We start from the raw sequence: 18,315 nt of genomic DNA, 5'->3' as shown, positions 1-18,315 counted from the left end.
GCCCTGACCAGAATCGAACCCGGGATCCTTCAGTCCGCAGACCGACGCTCTATCCACTGAGCCAAACCGGTTTCAGCAAGGGTTCCTTTTTTTTATTGGTCTTCACCCCCACATAGGAATACAGTGTTTCAAAACCAAATGCATTTACACACTTGACGTTTATTCCTCCATTTTTATTTCTGTATCAAAGGAATGTATAACTGCCCAGGCGAGCTATTTCCCTAGGTTACCAAATTCGATTGATCTAATTCCACTGAAAGAACAGAAACTCCGAGCTTCTGCCATGCACGTAGACTTACTAATGATGCATTCGAGGTACAAGTTCGGCGGTCTGCATCAGAGGAAGCATACTCCAGTGGCTGTCAGCCATGTCCTGGGCAAGCCAACCTGGTCCCACTCAGGACGGTGCCTCGGACAGCCATCGCGGCATCGTTATCTGCCCCATTTATCCAATCCCACGTTCCTGACAACGCGGCTCTCGGGAGCCACCGCCGGGTATAGAATGTCAACCCTTAGATGAATGACTCACTTTTGCAGGAAGCCCTAAGAAGTCACCTAGAAGGACAGAAGAGGCAAGCTGGGGTGGGAGAGTGATCTCTGAACATGTTAGGACCCATGGCCGTGCCATGGCATTTCCGGATGAGTCAATGGCAGTGACTAAAGCACACAGGTGTGAGCTTGCTATCACCGTTTGCCCTTTTCTGTGAAATCCCAGAGAAATCTGGCACCGGGGTTGCCAGCTGACACATGTGAGTGGGATGTAACATCACATCCTTTCCAAGCCAGGGACTGAGGACTAGCGCTGAGGCGGGCGCTCGGAACAGGCCTGGGCTCAGCGCCCCCACAGCTGGTTCCTACAGCACACGCTTCCCTCCGCCTCCTCAGCAACACCTTCCCGCGCTGAGACCTCCTTTCAGCCTGGAGCGCATCGTTCTGTTCTCCCAGGTTTCTCCTCACGGCTGTCCCTGCAACGCACCCCTTAGAGTGCTCCCCCCAAATAAGTGACCTACAATGGAAATTTTTATTTTTTTATTTTTTATTGATTTTTTTTTTTTACGGAGAGGAAGAGAGAGGGATAGAGAGTTAGAAACATCGATGAGAGGGAAACATCCATCAGCTGCTTCTTGCACACCCCCTACTGGGGATGTGCTCACAACCAAGGTACATGCCCTTGACCGGAATCGAACCTGGGACCTTTCAGTCCACAGGCGGACGCTCTATCCACTGAGCCAAACCGGTTTCAGCTAGAATGGAAATTTAAAACAATTCTAAGATGTGCTATGGGCGGAATTGTGTCCCCACCTCCCCACTCAATATGTTGAGAAATAACCACTCGTACCTCAGAATGTGACTCTATTTGGAGCGAGGCTCCTGTGAAGAGGCAAATTAAAATGAGCTGACTTAGAGTGAACCTTAATCCAGAATGACCGCTGTCCTTACAGGAGAGGAAACCTGGGCACAGACACCTCCAGGGGGAGACGATGGGAAGGCACAGGGAGGGGGCGGCCATCCACAAGCCACGGAGAGTGGCCGGGAACAGGTCCTTCCTTCACAGCCCTCGGAAGGAGGAAGTAACCCTGCTGGCACCTTGAACTTGGACTTGAAGACTCAGAACTGTGAGAAAATAACTGTTATGAGCAGACTGATATAGTGATTACAGCAAGATTCCTTTTCATCCATCCCAACAGCAGACCACAGCACCGCAGGATCAGATTCTACCTCCTGGGGAATTCTGGTTCCAGAGGTGTGGAGGTTAGAGGGTCCGAGAAATGCAATCTAGTTCGACTCTCACCTTCCCACTTGCGAAGCTGTGATTGAGCAGCTTGCCTGAGGTCGCGCTGTTAGTTCCAAAGGGGACGCAGGCGCCTTGGCGCTGGGGGTCATGGGAGGGCAGTCCTGAGAGTGAATGTGCATCCCTGGGGACCACCTGGTGGAGCCGAAGTGCTGCTGCTGCTGCTTTGTTTCTAGGATATCTTTTTTTTTTTTTTTTTTTTTTTTTTAAATTCAGTTTTACACAGAGGGAGAGGGATAGAAAGCTAAAAACTTCGATGTGAGAGAAACATCGATTAGCTGCCTCCTGCACCCCCTCCCCCCACTGGGGATGTGCCTGCAACCAAGGTACATGCCCTTGACTGGAATTGAACCCAGGAACCTTCAGTCTGCAGGCCAATGCTCTTTCCACTGAGCCAAACCGGTTTTGGCAATCTTGCACTCCCTTCTATTTGGTTCAATATTACCATTAATTTAATGGCATTCCCTCCAAATGCTTTGGAATACTACGGGTGCCCCAGAAACTGGCACTATGTTATCTTGTTGCAACCTGTACCCCATTTGGGGAACATGGAATGGGTCTTGGTTCTTTCCCAACTGAAAAGAATAGGTTTATTTATTTTTTTTATTTTATTATTATTATTTTTAAATATATTTTTATTGATTTTGTAGAGAGGTAGGGAGAGAGATAGAGAGTTAGAAACATCGATGAGAGAGAGTCATCGATCAGCTGCCTCTTGCACACCCCCTACTGGGGATATGCCCGCAACCAAGGTACATGCCCTTGACCGGAATCGAACCCGGGACCTCTCAGTCCCCAAGCCGACGCTCTATCCATTGAGCCAAACCGGTCTTGGCTGGAAAGAATAGGTTTAAAGAGGATACCTTTGCCCCACGCATGGCTCAGTGGTTGAGCATTGACCTATGAACCAGGAGGTCCCGGTTCGATCCTGGTCAAGGGCACATGCCCAAGGTTGTGGGCTCGGTCCCCAGTAGGGGGTGTGTAGGAGGCAGCTGATCAATGATTCTCATCATTGGTATTTCTCTTTCTCTACTTTCCTCTCTGAAATCAATAAAAATATATTTAAAATAAAAAAATAAAGAGAACCCCCTTCTCAGAAACACTTATTAGAGACCTGTTGCCAGAAACAAATATGAGTCTAAGGATGCCTTTTAGAAAGTAAAGAAAGGCAGTTAATATCGAATACTATCTAAAATAACACGTATGTTGCAAACCATAAACTGGTCACAATATTTAACGGAGATTAAAAAGCAAAGGTTGCTCATCCAGTGGCCAGTTTTCCCTGTAGCCACTCTTCATCCACAGCCAGCTGAGGCCCCAGGCATGGCCCAGGTGACAGCTGATGGCTGCCTAGGCCCGACGGGCCCCCCCCCCTTTTTTAAAAAAATATATTTTATTGATTTTTTTACAGAGAGGAAGGGAGAGAGATACAGAGTAGAGAGTTAGAAACATACGATGAGAGAGAGTAATCGATCAGCGGCCTCTTGCGTGCCCCCTACTGGGGATGTGCCCGCAACCAAGGTATTAATACATGCCCTTGACCAGAATCGAAACTGGGACCTTTCAGTCTGCAGGCTGACACTCTATCCACTGAGCCAAACCGGTTTCAGCATGAAGGCCCCAGCTTATAAAGCACTCCTGTCTCTTACCCACTGGGCTTCTCTGCTCTCCTGCTCCCTGGCATTTGAAACTTAACACTATATACATTTCTTCTTTCTCTTGCTCACTTTTAAACAAGTAAACTCCTAGCAGTTTGAAACTTCGATTTTAAAATCTATTAAAATAGCCAAAACCAATTTGGCTCAATGGATAGTGTGTCGGTCTATGGACTGAGGGGTCCCAGGTTCGATTCCGGTCAAGGGCATGTACATTGGGCACATCCCCAGTAGGGAGTATGCAGGAGGCAGCTGGTCAATGTTTCTCTCTCATCGATGTTTCTAGCTCTTTATCCCTCTCCATTCCTCTCTCTAGAAAATTAGTAAAATATATTAAAAAAATAAAAAAGTCTGTTAAAAATCTGCTAGCCACAGCCCACAGATCTCTCTTTTTGACCCTCTTGTACCTTGTCACCATATGCCCTGCTACCTGAGCTGTCAGTGCACAAAATTCCTAAGGAAGGTGTGGAGGAAAGGTGAATGCCTATGTGCAGGTGTGAACTCATCACTTACTACACGTCCAATTTGGGGAAATCAGCTAAATGTAATTGCTTCTGAAAATTGGGGATAATATCACATATCTTTATAAAATATTTGTGAGGATGTGAGGTAATGTGACTGAAGAGCCTAGTAATAGGAAAACTCTAACAAATGGTAGTTTAAACCACAAAACTGAACTCTTGCAAAATTGGACATTCTAGTTCATTTATTTTAAAAAATCATCTCCCCTGGACCCCACCCCAAAATCCTAAAATGCCTTGGTAGCCTGAGTGTAGAGAACATAATTCAACCTTTGAGACTTGGTAATCTCACACTGTCTCTGGGTGGCTATTCTTAAACGTGATTGTGGATTCGAACCCCCTTTGTTTTTCAGAGGAAATCAAGGCTGAGGGAGAGGCAGAGGCTTGGCCAAGGCCTTGCCAGCGGGTTAGTGACACAGCCTCCAAAGATCGCTGTGCAGTTACCACAGCTACAGCAGCTAGGAGACTGGGCTGAGTGACATGCCGGAACCAGAATTCACTCTCAGTTTGGAATTGATGAGAACCTGTTCTACACACCATACTAGCAAATTTAAATCACACTAACAAATAACAGAAGGGATTTAGGCTTGAAACTTCTTCATCAGTAAAATGGATAAGCAAGAATGTTGTGCACCTCTGGATTTTAGGGTAAGAATCCTTTGGTACTGAGCAAAGCAAAGCAAAGACAGGAGGGACTGGATGAGTAAGGTTTCTTTCAGAATCATCAGTATATGGGCAAGAATTTCTAATATTCCAACTCATGATTACTAAACAGGTATCATGTCCAAAAAATTTGTTGTCAGACAGCCCCGCTGTGGAATCTCTCTGGGGAGGCCTCCAAAGCACACGTTCACAGTTTACAAAGAGGGAGGAAGCTGCTCACTTAGCACCATAAAAGTTCTGGTAAAAGCTGCGGATCCTGGAGGAAAAGCTCTTGCAAGCATCAGCGCCCTGTGAATGAAAACATTTGCCTGTGACACATTGTGAAGAAGCCAGAAAGTGTCCTGTCCTGTGGCTAGGATTTGAGAATGGCCACATACTTGTGCAGTGTCCCCCCCAAAAACTTAGGGCAGCTTAGTAATCCAAAATCTAATTCTAGTAGTTCCTGCCAGACTTAACTAAAACCAAAGTCATGACTCTTATTAGCAAATTTAGTAATTTCATCTCATTTCAAAATCCTCCTTTCAATTAAGCCCTTTCTTTTTCATGACTAGAACGTGGAGTCACTGGGCTGCAGGGTAAGGAGAGAATTCAGGAGCCTGAAAAACTGCCGAAGGGAGACAGTTGAGCAGAGCAGCCGGAGATGGCTCTGCATTCAGCCCCTGGGATTCATTCTGGCTGTCACTTACTACAACCTGGGCAAGTTTCTGAATCTCACTCTGTGCCTGCTTCCCCTTCTATAAAATGGAGTAATCAACAACGATCATCTCATAGGGTTGTGGAGAGCGGCTACGGCGTGTGGACAGGTTCAAGCCTCGGACTAATGAGAAGGCACGGCCCTCTCATGGCAAAGCCACGTACAGGCCCCAGCGTGAAGGGCAAAGACTTTCCATCACAATTATAGCCAAAGGCTATGGTTGTAAGCTTGACCTTTTGGTCCGAACCTGTGGTCCCAGGTGGCTGAGTGATGTAGGCTTTGGGAGGTGCACCAAGTACTGCCAAAACAAAGCATGGTATTTCATGGAGTTCTCAGGTGCATGTAATTAAGTAGATCTGAAACTTGTAAGAACATTGTAAACATCTTGACCATGCCCTGCTTTGCCTTCTTGGATCTGACTATAAAGACTTGGCTTGCAGGCTATGTCCACTGTCTCTCCATTCGAGAATAGTGTCCCACCTGGCCCCATCTACAGTAGGTCCTCAGGATCCGTTCCTACGGTGTGGTGTGATGTAATGCGTTTTCACCAAAAGCCAGAACCCACCTACATAAGCATCTACGTCACTTACATGGAGCACATACACAGCAGTAATGAAGTGAAACAGTAAAAAAAAAATTAAAAAATAATTCCTGACCTTTACTTGTGGTGAATAAATAAAAAACATAAAGCACATATGTACATACGTCGAAATGACGGAGCTTTTTAAAATATATTTTGACTTTTTTACAGAGAGGAAGGAAGAGGGATAGTTAGAAACATCGATGAGAGTCATGGATCAGCTGCCTCTTGCACACCCCCTGCTGAGGATGTGCCTGCAGCCAAAATACATGTCCTTGACTGGAATCGAACCGAGGACCCTTCAATCCTCAGGCTGACATTCTATCCACTGAGCCAAACCAGTTTCAACAGGTCTCTACATTTTTATGCAAAGTGTCCCTTGTCTTTCAGTAGGCGAAGCAGCCAACAATCTTTCTCCCAGCACTTTTTGAGATGCATTTATGTAGGTGGTTTAAGAGTTTGTGAAACACTGTAACTGACTCAGTAAACCACTAGGGGAGAGGACTGAAGCCACTGATCCACACTAGAAATTGCTGGGAGTATCTTTCTATACTAAGAAAGTGAAAAATTGCCGGGACCGGTTTGGCTCAATGGATAGAGCGTCGGCTTGGGGACTGAAGGGTCCTGGGTTCGATTCTGGTCAAGGGCATGTACCTTGGTTGCGGGCATATCCCCAGTAGGGGGTGTGCAAGAGGCAGCTGATCATGACTCTCTCATCGATGTTTCTAACTCTCTATCTCACCCTTTCTCTCTGTATAAAAATCAATAAAATACTTAAAAAAAAAAATTATGCGTTCTGCTCCTTTAGAATGCCCAGAGGGGAAAAATCCCCAAACATTTATTTATCTCAGCATAAGTATGGCACATCTTGAGCATCTAATGGACAATGCAGTCACCAGGTGCCTGCCTGTTCAGGATACCTTTTTAAAAGTAATATCATAAAACAGAGAAATCAACCAAAATCCTGCTTTTGATTCCAGAAGAATAGAGAATTCTTAGCACAGGTACCTAACACCCATACTATTAGAATTACTTGCCAAGCAATGTAAAAGAGATTAGGATTACTTTCTAGAATTAGTCCAAGGACCTAACTGAACATTAGGCATTAAAAACTGGAATCTATGGTCTTAAAAACATAAAATAAAAAATATTTTAAACCTCTTATAAATACCCAAAGATAATATATCTAGAAAAATCATGCCCAAACCAGTTTGGCTTAGTGGTAGAGCATCAGTCTGCAGACTGAAAGGTCCCAGGTTTGATTCCAGTCAAGGTTGCGGGAACATCCCCAGTAGGGGGTGTGCAAGAGGCAGCTGGTCGGTTTCTCTCTCATCGACGTTTCTAGCTCTCTTTCTTCTCTATAAGAAAATCAATAAAATATATTTAAAAAAAAAATAATTTACCATCCGTATAAGAATTAGAAAGCACAGCAACTAGAGCTTGTATTTAAAAAAGAAACAGATGGTCCTGGCTGGTATGGCTGAGTTGGTTGGGCGTCATTCAAGCACCAAAAGGTTGCTGGTTCTATTCCCAGTCAGGGAAGATGCCTGGGTTGTGGGCTTGATTCCCTGTAGGGCATGTGCAGGAGGCAGCCAATAGGTGGTTTGCTCTCACATCAATGTTTATCTCTCTTCCCCTCTCAAAAAAAAAAAGAAAAAAAATCAATAAAAAAAAAAAGGAAATTGATGGCAGGTATTACAAGAGTAGAAAAGATTCAAAGTAAGGAAAATGATTGGCTACTACTAAGAATATACTAGAAACTTTTAAATATAAGCTACAATTCAGCAGCTTTTAAAATTTCATGTTTATTCATATTTTTCAAAATATATGTACATAAAAAAGGAAGATTTACAACAGGAAAGATTGCCTTACATGCAACACAAATTCCAATGAACTCATGATGGGATCACACATAATTATGAATTTAATTCAACCCAACTTTCTCAAGTCCATTTCCCAGCCACGCTTCAGGCTGCAGACAGGATCCCAGGAGACAATGCCAGTGGAATGGATAAAACAAACTTCTTGGCTTCTGGCAGCACTCGGGGCCAGAAGATGTACACCGAAAAGTTTAAGACAATAAAAATGTCAAGTGCCACAGGGAAGATAAATGATAACCGAAATCAATGTTTTTCAAGTAGAAAGCCAGTACTATTGAACACAACTTCACAATACTAAAACAAATACAAATAAGAGGTTAGGTAGTTTGGCTTCATTTAATTTCTTTAAAAAACAAAACAAACACAACATCTCAAAAAGGAAGCCACTTGCTTGATATCAAAAGTGCTGTGGAAAGGAGGGGAAAAGAACCCATAGATGAATCTGGAATCTAGTTTATTTTCGCAAATTGTGTTTTCCCACTTAACATTTCTACGTTAGCAACAATGTAACTCTCCAACATTTCCTTATAAAAAGGCAAATAAGAAGTCAGAATTCATGCTCCAAATATTAAAAAATATATTTCAACATCTGATTTTATGTTTTGATTTTTTTTTTTTTAACACAAGTAACACCAGAAATAACAAATTATATTCTTATATTCCCCTTCAGTCCAAAACCAAGTGGTGGAGAGACCTTGTGCTTGCTGTTAAGGGAATGCAATACCCTGGGCCAGTGAGACACCTGCAAATCATCAAAGTGAGAGTGGCCCAAAGGAGTCCTGCATCTTCAGAATCTATGAGATCACGTTTTTGGCTTATTCCCAAAGCTAAGACATCTCTGTGTTTACAGTCAGAGAGAAAGGGCTAGCTAGTGGAGTGGTTTATAAATAAGATGAACTATTATAGCTGTAACTGGAGTCTCCAGGCAGGGGCTTTACAGTCCAGTCAGTGCTGCTCTGCCTCCCTCTACTTCCAGGACCTGACCAGCATTCTCTTCTCCATGCCTTCTACAGATATAAAAATCGTTGCAACTGTTTAGATAGAACTAGGAGGGGTAAGAAAAGCCAAGACTGACCATTAAAAAAAAAAAAAAGAAAGGTTGGGTGTAGGGGAAATAAGAACAAGTATAGATTATACAGTTCAGGAAAGTCCAGAATTATCGCAGAAATTAAAATGACTGAAGGAAAGAGCAGGCACCCAGGGCAGCGCCTAAAGCGAACAAATACCTAAACCGGTTTATTTATATTCCTTCCTCGCAAATTCAGAGGAGAGGGAACAAATGTAATTTAAGCATCAAAACTAAAATAAATGCACACTGACCTCAGAAAATAAGATTTTAAATTTCATCACAATACCCTTTTTGCCTATAAAATTTACTTTTTTGCTTTGAAAGATTTCTTCATGGTGGATTTGCCCTTGGCAGGCAATTTCACTTCCTTGCGCGCACTAGCCGCAGGCTTCTTTGCAGAGCCCCCGCTGGGTTTCTTGATGACCGAGGGTGAGGGTCTGGCTTTCTTGGCAGGAGTCTTGGCCTTAGGAGGGGTTTTCTTGGGCAGGGGCCTGGCTTTCCCTCGCTGGGCAGCAGGGACTTTGGGCACAGGCTTAGCCCCTCTCTGCTTCATGGCTGCAGCCTTTCCTGAGGCCTTGGCTGGGGTTTTCTTCTGCAACCTGGGAAACAGAGCAAAGGCAGTCACTTAGCACCTGAGAGATGCACTTTGCCAGGAAGACCAGATACTTCACGAAAAAAGAAATGACTACACAGAAGTCACACTTATGCTACGAACAGAAATGTAGCCCGGCCAGGTGGCTCTACCGGTTGGAGTGTCCTCCCGTACACCAACACGTGGCAAGTTCGATTTACAGTCAGGGCACATACGCCCGTTGGGAGTTCAATCCCCAATCAGGGCTAATAAGGGAGGCCAACTGTTGATGTTTCTCTCACACTGATGTTTCTTTCTCTCACTCTTCCTCTCTAAAATCAATAAACATATCCTCAAGGGAGGACTTAAAACAAAAAAATAGAAATAAACTATGGATATATTTACAAGCTTGACCAAAGAGTAAATTACACATTCACAGGCTTCGTTTCTTAAGTTCAGAGCCTCAGAATTTTCAAGAATACAAGTTCAAATGTTACACTGAGAATGTGAGAAGGCTCCTGAGAGTAAGAGGGTTTTCACATATCCACACCTCTTAGGTGGAGGAGGCTCTTCATCCTCAGAGTCTTCGTCTGATGAATCATCCTCATCCTCATCCTCATCCTCATCCTCATCTTGAGACTCATCTGACTCTTTCTGTGGAAATAGAACTCCTGGGCTATCGGGGTAAAAAAGATAACATGATACTAGGTGCATAGTCTCTGAATATTCCCGATATTCCCCCATTTCCTCCAAGCTTCCCCAAAGATGTCAAGTTAGGTTACAAGTATCGGGTTACAACTGAACCTATTTTGAACACACAAAGTTATGACAAATCTATAAATGTCCCAGACCATACCTCATTCCCTTCCTCTTTACATTTAATAAAATTGATCCTTTAAGAAACACAAACAAAAAAGAAAACCACATTTTTATTGATTTAAGAAAGGAGAAGGGGAGAGAAACAATGATGTAAAAGAGAAACATTGGCCGAAACCGGTTTGGCTCAGTGGATAGAGCGTCGGCCTGCGGACTGAAAGGTCCCGGGTTCGATTATGGTCCAGGGCATGTTCCTTGGTTGCGGGCACATGAGGCAGTTGATCAATGATTCTCTCTCATTGATGTTTCTAACTCTTTATCCCTCTCTCTTCCTCTCGGTAAAAAAAATCAATAAAATATATTTAAAAAAAAAGGAGAGAAACATTGATCAGTTGCTTCCAGTATGTATCCTGACTGGGGCTTGAACCTGTGACCTTTGGGTGTACAGGCAAATGCTCAACCAACTGTGCCACAATGGCCAGGGCAATAAAGTTGATTCATCACATTTTGTGTGTATGACTGTAAGATTTAATTTAAAGTTTAATATTTGAAAATATCAAATAATATGCATTCAACCAGTAACACTTTTGCTTGCACACAAAGAATAACCAAGCCCTGCTAAAATAGGGCTTTTGTAGTACATGTCATGAAATGTTACTAGAAATGTAAGTATAAGAAGGCTATATAGCATGGGGTCATTGAACAATGCTTGCCCCAATGGTGCTCAATACATTTTTTTGGCTCAATGAGTAGATAACACAGGTTTTCAAGTAAATGTCCCTGTCTCTACTGTATGGAGAAGGCAGATTAAGATTCTTGGAAGCAGCCAATGTTTTCCCTATTTGATTGATGCAGGACAATTAAAACCCTCTAATAGCCTTCCTGTCATTATCAATTATTAAAGCAAGGATAAACATCAAAGTTACTGCCAAGGATCCCGAAGAATTCAGTACTTGATTTCAGGAACATGTGGCTAGCAATAAGTTCTAGCAGGATAGCCAAAATTCCTCTGTTCTTACATGTAAAACTTTTTATCTAAAGCAATATTGCCTTCAGTAGTCTTTATTTTCAAATATATTCAGTTCAGAGCAATAGTACTAAGGGTCAAATAAGTTAAGCAAGTCTGTAAACTACAATCAGATTTTAAATTTACAATGACCAATACCTCATATTATGGGCTAGGTGTTCGTTTACCTGGGATAATAGGGAAAACAGAGTTGGAAGGTGCCGCTGAATCCTTTACCAGAGATTTGTTCCATCCACCCATTCTTTTCGCATTTCTGCAGGGTTTTCTTCAGCAAATGCACTGAAAAAAATTCAAAAATGAAGAAAGTGGTTTAATTAAACCAACTTGGAAATTCTCTCAACCACAATCAGTTATTCAACAATTTAATGTCCTGTCATATACAGTAATTGACATATTTTAAGTGAATCCTTTGTGGTCAAAGGAATTAACTAATTCACTAAACAATTATTTTTTATTTTACTTTCTTTCCTCCCCCATTCCTCCCCCCCCACTAAACAATTATTAAGGCCCATAATGTGGCAAGACTTCAATTATAATGAAAAAGATTTTAGAGACCACCTAGTCCAATTCCTAATTTCACAGAAAGGAAACGGAAGTCCAGAGTGGTGACTTGCCCACAGTTGCACATACAGAGGTGTGCAAAAATAGGTTTATACCCTTGTATATGGCTAATAGCTGACATAAGACTAAAGGTCTGGTGCATGAAATCTGTGCAAGGGGGGAAGGTGCCCCTGCCCCCCGCCCCCGCTCAGCCTGGCCTGCACCTTCTCTCAATCCAGGACCCCTCAGGGGATGTCGCAATCTGGGGCACTGTATGCACCAGTAACCAAACTTTTCATACAGGTGAAAGGCATCATGCTGTTTATGGGCAGCTACATTTTTTTGCCCTGATTATAAAAAGTAGTACATAACATGATCCTTCTGAGGCAGTAGTACCATTTTCCCCATCTCATGGGTAGAAAAACTGAAGCAGAGAGAAGTTAAATAATTGGCTTTGTCACACAGTTATAAGTGTCAGAATCAGGGCTGACTACAAAATGTGCAAGCCAGAGTCCATGTATGTCATCACTGCATCCTCCTTTTTTCAGTGTTAGCCTTGCCAGGCTTTAATGTTTAAATCTAAGAGACTGTTCCCAATATACAGGGTAGGGTCCCTAGGCCTGCCCGGAGAACAGGGTCATCTTGTTGCCTTGGTGTCACAGTGACTGGTCGTTCCACCGTTTGGTCGATTTGCATGTTAGGGTTTTATTATATAGCATTTCCACTCATCCAAACATTTATTGAGTACCTATAAAAATAGATAATCATCTAGAAGACTACCCATAAAGATAAACAAAATCAATTTCTCCTCAATGGCAAAGAGTAACAGCACAATACCATGGCTCCTGAAGGCCTCCCTATTGCTATCTTTCACACAGACACATCAAAATGTATTTTATAGGATTCAGTGTCTAAAAGACAGCAGCATCAGTGAAATTGAAAAAGTTAGTAACCAATTTCATCTTCTACCACTGTGCCAAGAGAAAATCATGAAATAGTCTATAAAGGTCAACTGCACAATTAAACACAGAATATATCTTAAGTAAGGAAAGTTTATTTTAAAAACCAGTTTCCAAAGTACACAAGAAAAAAACTACCAGAAAGCATTCCTTCATGATGTTAAAATACACATATTGCACATATGTTAAAAAGCCATTATTAAGACTTCAAAATTACTTTAATATGTTCTAGTATGCATTTTCTGTTACTTAACTTGCACATTCTTCATCCTATACCAGTGGAACTTTTCTATTGGTTCTCTGAGAAAATGTATTACCTTACTCATCTGTACGTGGTCATGCTACTAAAGCAAGGATTCCTGTCTCAAATTATCACCTGACACAGATTTGGTAAATATACTTTACCAAAAATTATTTTCTGCTACAGAGTTTGTATCAATAAAAAAATAACCTAAGTAGCCTGGCTGGGAGACTCAGCTGGCTGGAGCGTTGTCTCAGTCACCAAAAGACTGCGGGCTTGGTTCCCAGTCAGGGCACATACCTAGGCTGTGGGTTCAATCTCCAGACAAGTCGAGTACAGGAGGCAACTGATCACTGTTTCTCTTTCGCATCAATGTTCTCTCTCTCTCTCTTCTTCTTCTCTCTAAACATATCTTCAAGTGAGGATTAAAAGAAAAAAACCACAACAAAACGTATTTTAAAATACTGGTTTGGTTTCAAGGTAAAATTAGATGTTTTGGTCAACATTCACAAGACAGTACACTTGAGAGATGTTTTGATCCTAGAAATTTATCATATTTGGCACTGCAAAGCCCTAGCCGGTTTGGCTCAGGGGCTGGAGCATTGGCCTGCGGACTCAAGGGTCATGGGTTCAATTCTGGTCAAGGGCACATGCCTGAGTTGTGCTGGATCCCCAGTAGGGAACGTGCAGGAGGCAATCAGTGATGTTTCTCTCTTTTTCTCTCTCTCTCATCAATATATATATATATATATAAAATATATTTTATTGATTTTTTACAGAGAGGAAGGGAGAGATACAGAGAGCTAGAAACGTCGATGAGAGAGAAACATCGACCAGCTGCCTCCTGCACACCCCCTACTGGGGATGTGCTCGCAACCCAGGTACATGCCCCTGACCAGAATCGAACCTGGGACCCTTCAGTCCGTAGACCGATGCTCCACCACTGAGCCAAACCGGTTTCGGCTAAATATATATTTTTTTAAATTAAAAAAAATCTTTATAGCAAAGCACAAATTCTGATCTTTAACAAACATTGTAAGTTAAGGATATGCCTTGATTAAGTCTTTTTCTTTTTGTAAATAAATTACATTTGTAAAGTTGTTGTTCCCTCTTATCGGGTCTAGTAATAATTAATGTTTTTCAACATTCGTTTAAAATCTTGCTTGGCGTTGACTTGTATTGACATAACCTTCAAACACGTGGTATCTACAGAACGTGTGAAGTGCAATTAACAAGTTTTGCTTGAAAAAGTTTGTGTTTGGTTTGGTTTTTGTTGCAAAACTAGGGCTAAGAAGATGGCGGATGAAGAGCATATTTGGCACTGCATGCTTTACGAGTTCCAATTAGGAAGAAAAGCAAGTGAGGCTGCAAAAAACATCTGTAGTGCTCTTGGTCAAGATGCAGTTAGCGCCAGAAAATGCCAGCGTTGGTTTGAGAAATTTCGCGAGGGAAATTTTTCGTTAGATGACAAGAGTGGTCGAGGCCGTGTGTCCAATTTTGATCAAGAAGCTCTTCAAGCTCTTTTGGTGCAAAATCCTCAAATTACCCAACAAGAGCTTGCGACAACTTTAAATTGTTCACAAAAAACAATTTCCAATCAATTGCGTGCACTTGGCAAAGTCCAAAAGTTTGGAAAATGGGTTCCTCATGAGTTGACCGACAACAACCGTAATCAAAGAGTCACAATTTGCAGTTCGCTCCTCTCTCGTCAAAACTGTTTGCCGTTTTTAGAGCAAATTGTTACCGGAGATGAAGAATGGGTGCTGTATGTTAATTTGAAAAGGCGGCCTCAATGGTTGGACAAAAATGAGGCTCCGCAGCCGACGCCAAAACCTGACTTGCATGCGAAAAAAGTGATGTTGTGTGTTTGGTGGAATTTTAAAGGAATTCTTTATTATGAACTTTTACCATTTAACCAAACCATTACAAGTGCAGTGTATAGTGCCCAATTGGAAAGGTTAGCCCAAGCTTTAAGAGAAAAAGAACCCGCGCTGATTAATCGGAAGGGTGTAATTCTTCACCACGGTAACGCACGACCGCATACTGCAAGAATCACTGCTGAAAAACTGCGCCAGTTGGAATGGGAAGTTCTCCCTCAACCTGCATATTCTCCTGATATTGCCCCTTCCGATTACCATTTGTTTCGTTCTTTGCAAAACTTTCTTCTTGGAAAAAAATTTAATAATGAAGAATGCCTCAAAAATGCATTGACCGAATTTTTTGCATCAAAATCACAAGAATTTTACAACAGAGGGATTAAAATGCTTCCTGAGCGTTGGGCACAAGTAGTAGAAAACAACGGCAACTATATTGTTGATTAAATTTTGTTGTATTGTTTAAATAAATTCGATTTAAAAAAGTATTAGAAAACGACATTAATTATTACTAGACCTAATAGTTTTCAGTTGGCAGTAGCTTTGTCATTAGTAGCATGATCTCTAGGGATTTCTCACAAATGCACTAATCCTGGTAAAATGCATACAACTCTGAGTCTTACTTTGATAGTTAGAATTGGTCCCTGGGTGGTTCTCCAGGACATACTTCTTCAGAGCAGTGGTGGAGCAGGTCTTCGGCTCATTCATGGCAGCAATGGCAGACAAGATTGCATATTCCATCATGCTTCCACCTAGCAGGGGTTTCTCCCCTGATTTCTTCAGCTGTTTTCCAAGGAGGAAGAGAAAAGCATCAAGACAACACTCTCCCAAAGCAGGTCAAGACAAGACTCCTCTGCACCAGGTGGGTCGGAGTTCCTGCATTAGCACAGATATGTTTTACAATAAATTGTCAGGTTAGGGACTTTCTCTTCTCACTTATCAGGTATTCCATCTAACTGAGGAGTCCCAACCCGCCTATGAATATTTTCACTTTCCATCTTCCCCTCCATCCAACCTAAAATAGCAATGGCTACTCTAACCCAGAGAGAGAGACAGCTCTAACCCAATAAGCAGGTTAACTTGTTAAGCTCCCAATAACTTAGGATGCTTTTGAGAATACTTCCTTTATCTAAATCTGAAAAATGGAGCAGTTATAAAAATAATAAACAGCCTTTTTAATCCTATAGAAAATAGCAAAGCAAAAGCTTGATCATGCAATAGAAAATTACGCAGGATAGTTCAAGGACAAAAGGTTGGGGAACAAAAGTGAGGTAACCAATAAGCAAAAATTTAGCATAAAAAGACAAACTTGGGCATGGTACACAATAGTGATTCTCAAAGACTGGTCCACAGACCTCACGGGGATCCTAAGACCCTTTAAAAGGATATGCAAAGTCAAAACTATTTTCATAATAATACTAAAATGTGATTCGCCCTTTTCACTGTGGTGATATTTGCAGATGGTTAAAAAGTGATGGGTAAAACTGCTATCTTACCACAAATCAAGGCAGAGGCACACGAACTACAAAGTAATTACTTTATTCTTTTAAAAAATATATATATATTTTATTGATTTTTTTTACAGAGAGGAAGGGAGAGGGATAGAGAGCTAGAAACATCGATGAGAGAGAAACATTGACCAGCTGCCTCGTGCACACCCCACACCGGGGATGTACCCACAACCAATGTATGTGCCCTTGACTGGAATCGAACTTGGGACCCTTCAGTCTGCAGACCGATGCTCTATCCACTGAGTCAAATCTGTTTTGGCTACTTTATTCTTTTTCAAAAGTATTATTTTTATTGATTTTGAGAGAGAAAGGCTGAGGGAAAGAGAAACATTGATGTGAGAGCATAACATCTACTGGCTGCCTCCTGCATGCCCCTACCGGGAATCAAGCCCACAATTCCAGTAACCCTTCCATGCAAGGGGCAATGCCCAACCAACTGAGCCACACCAGCCAGGGCGGTTATTTTATTCTTTATGGCTACACACTTGTGGTTAAAAGAAAAATAAAAATAAAAGAAAAGGCCATTTTCACTTAGGAATGTCCTTGATGAAGTAGTACAAATTATTTTATTAAATCTCAATCCCAATATATATCTTTGATATTTTATGGGATGAAATGAAGAAGAACGCATGGCAGTAATGCATATATGATGGTGGTCTCAAAGAAAAACACCGGTGATTATTGGAGATGTGAGCTGAACTAGCTACATTTTTAATGGAATAAATTCTTTAAGAAACAGATAAACTATGGTTATTGAGACTTAGGTACCTGAGTAGACATTTTCTTAAAAATAAACTAAGTGAACTGTCATTTCGAGGAAAACAACTAACAGTAGTTGTTGTCAATGATAATATTAAACTTTTTGAGAGAAAATTTAAATTGAGAAAACTTGTATCTACCACTGTGAGCTTGGTAACTTCCTAGTACTTAATATTGTCCTGATGAGATCAGAACGAATAGGATTTTTGTTATAGATGAAATAAGTCAGCATTTAAAAAATCTGCAAAATTCAGTGAACCACTATTTTCCAAATAACCATGTTATAAAACTACGCATGCTTAAAAGATCCAAAGTTCAAGACAGACCAAAAGATTTTAAGGTAACAAAGTCCAAAAAGTTGACTGATATGATTTCAGATTCCACATAACAACTAACCTCTTTAAGGAATGACCACAAAATCAATTAATGCAATAAGAATTACATATTAATAGAATAAGGAACAAAAACCACATGATCATCTCAAGAAACATAGCAAAAGTATTTGATAAATGCAATTAACCACTCATAATAAAAATTCCAATGAACTAGTACCAGAAGGGAACTTTCTCAACCTGGTAATATGCATATATGAAAAACCTGTAGCTAACTTAATGGTAAGACTAAATAGATGAGGATGTCTGCTCTCATCACTGTACTGGAGTTTCTATCTAGTGTAATCAGGAAAGAAAGAAACAATTCAGATAGAAAAGGAAGAACTAAAATGGTCTTTATTTGTAGATGACATAATCCTGCATATGTAGGAAAATCCTAGGGAAACCACACAGAGTCCTAAAGAATCTACAGAAAAACTAGTATAATTAGTAAATGAGTTCAGCAAGGTTGCAAGATACAAGATCGTTAGATAAATTAACTATATTTCTACAGACTACCAATGAACAATTTGAAAACGACTGAAGAAAATTACACTCACAACAGCATAAAAATATTTAGGAAAAAAATTTACAGAAGAAATGTAAGACATGCGAAAACTACAAAATACTGCCAAGAGAAGTTAAAAATCTAAATAAACAAAGAGACAGTATTTGTGGACTGGAAAACAACTTTGTAAAGATAGCGATTCTCCCCAAATTGATCTATAGGTTCACTGCAACCTCTACAAAAATCCCAGCTGGCTTTTTGTAAAAAATTGAGAAGTGGATCCT

General features: G+C 41.2%; 1 protein-coding gene across 9 annotated transcripts in view; it reads right to left on the bottom strand.

Annotated features, from left to right (window-relative positions):
- Positions 1-7,691: 7,691 nt before the first annotated feature.
- The window catches only part of HP1BP3 (heterochromatin protein 1 binding protein 3), a 30,830-nt gene continuing 20,206 nt past the window's right edge, over positions 7,692-18,315 (bottom strand). For 7 of the 9 annotated variants that reach the window (XM_084874953.1, XM_084874954.1, XM_084874956.1 and 4 more), the window contains 4 exons: positions 15,506-15,665; positions 11,436-11,547; positions 9,976-10,101; positions 7,692-9,453 (listed from right to left, as the gene is read on the bottom strand). In XM_084874953.1, coding sequence (XP_084731079.1) covers positions 9,159-9,453; positions 9,976-10,101; positions 11,436-11,547; positions 15,506-15,665 — 693 coding nt within the window. In that variant the 3' untranslated portion in view covers positions 7,692-9,158. Of the gene's footprint in view, positions 9,454-9,975; positions 10,102-11,435; positions 11,548-15,505; positions 15,759-18,315 lie in introns of all 9 variants that reach the window. The other 2 variants (XR_014794201.1, XR_014794202.1) reach the window with 1 other exon arrangement.

The sequence above is a fragment of the Pipistrellus hanaki genome, assembly GCF_964339955.1.
Source record: "Pipistrellus hanaki genome assembly, chromosome: 2".
Classification (NCBI taxonomy): Eukaryota; Metazoa; Chordata; class Mammalia; order Chiroptera; family Vespertilionidae; genus Pipistrellus; species Pipistrellus hanaki.
This window is presented reverse-complemented; position numbering and strand designations above follow the sequence as displayed.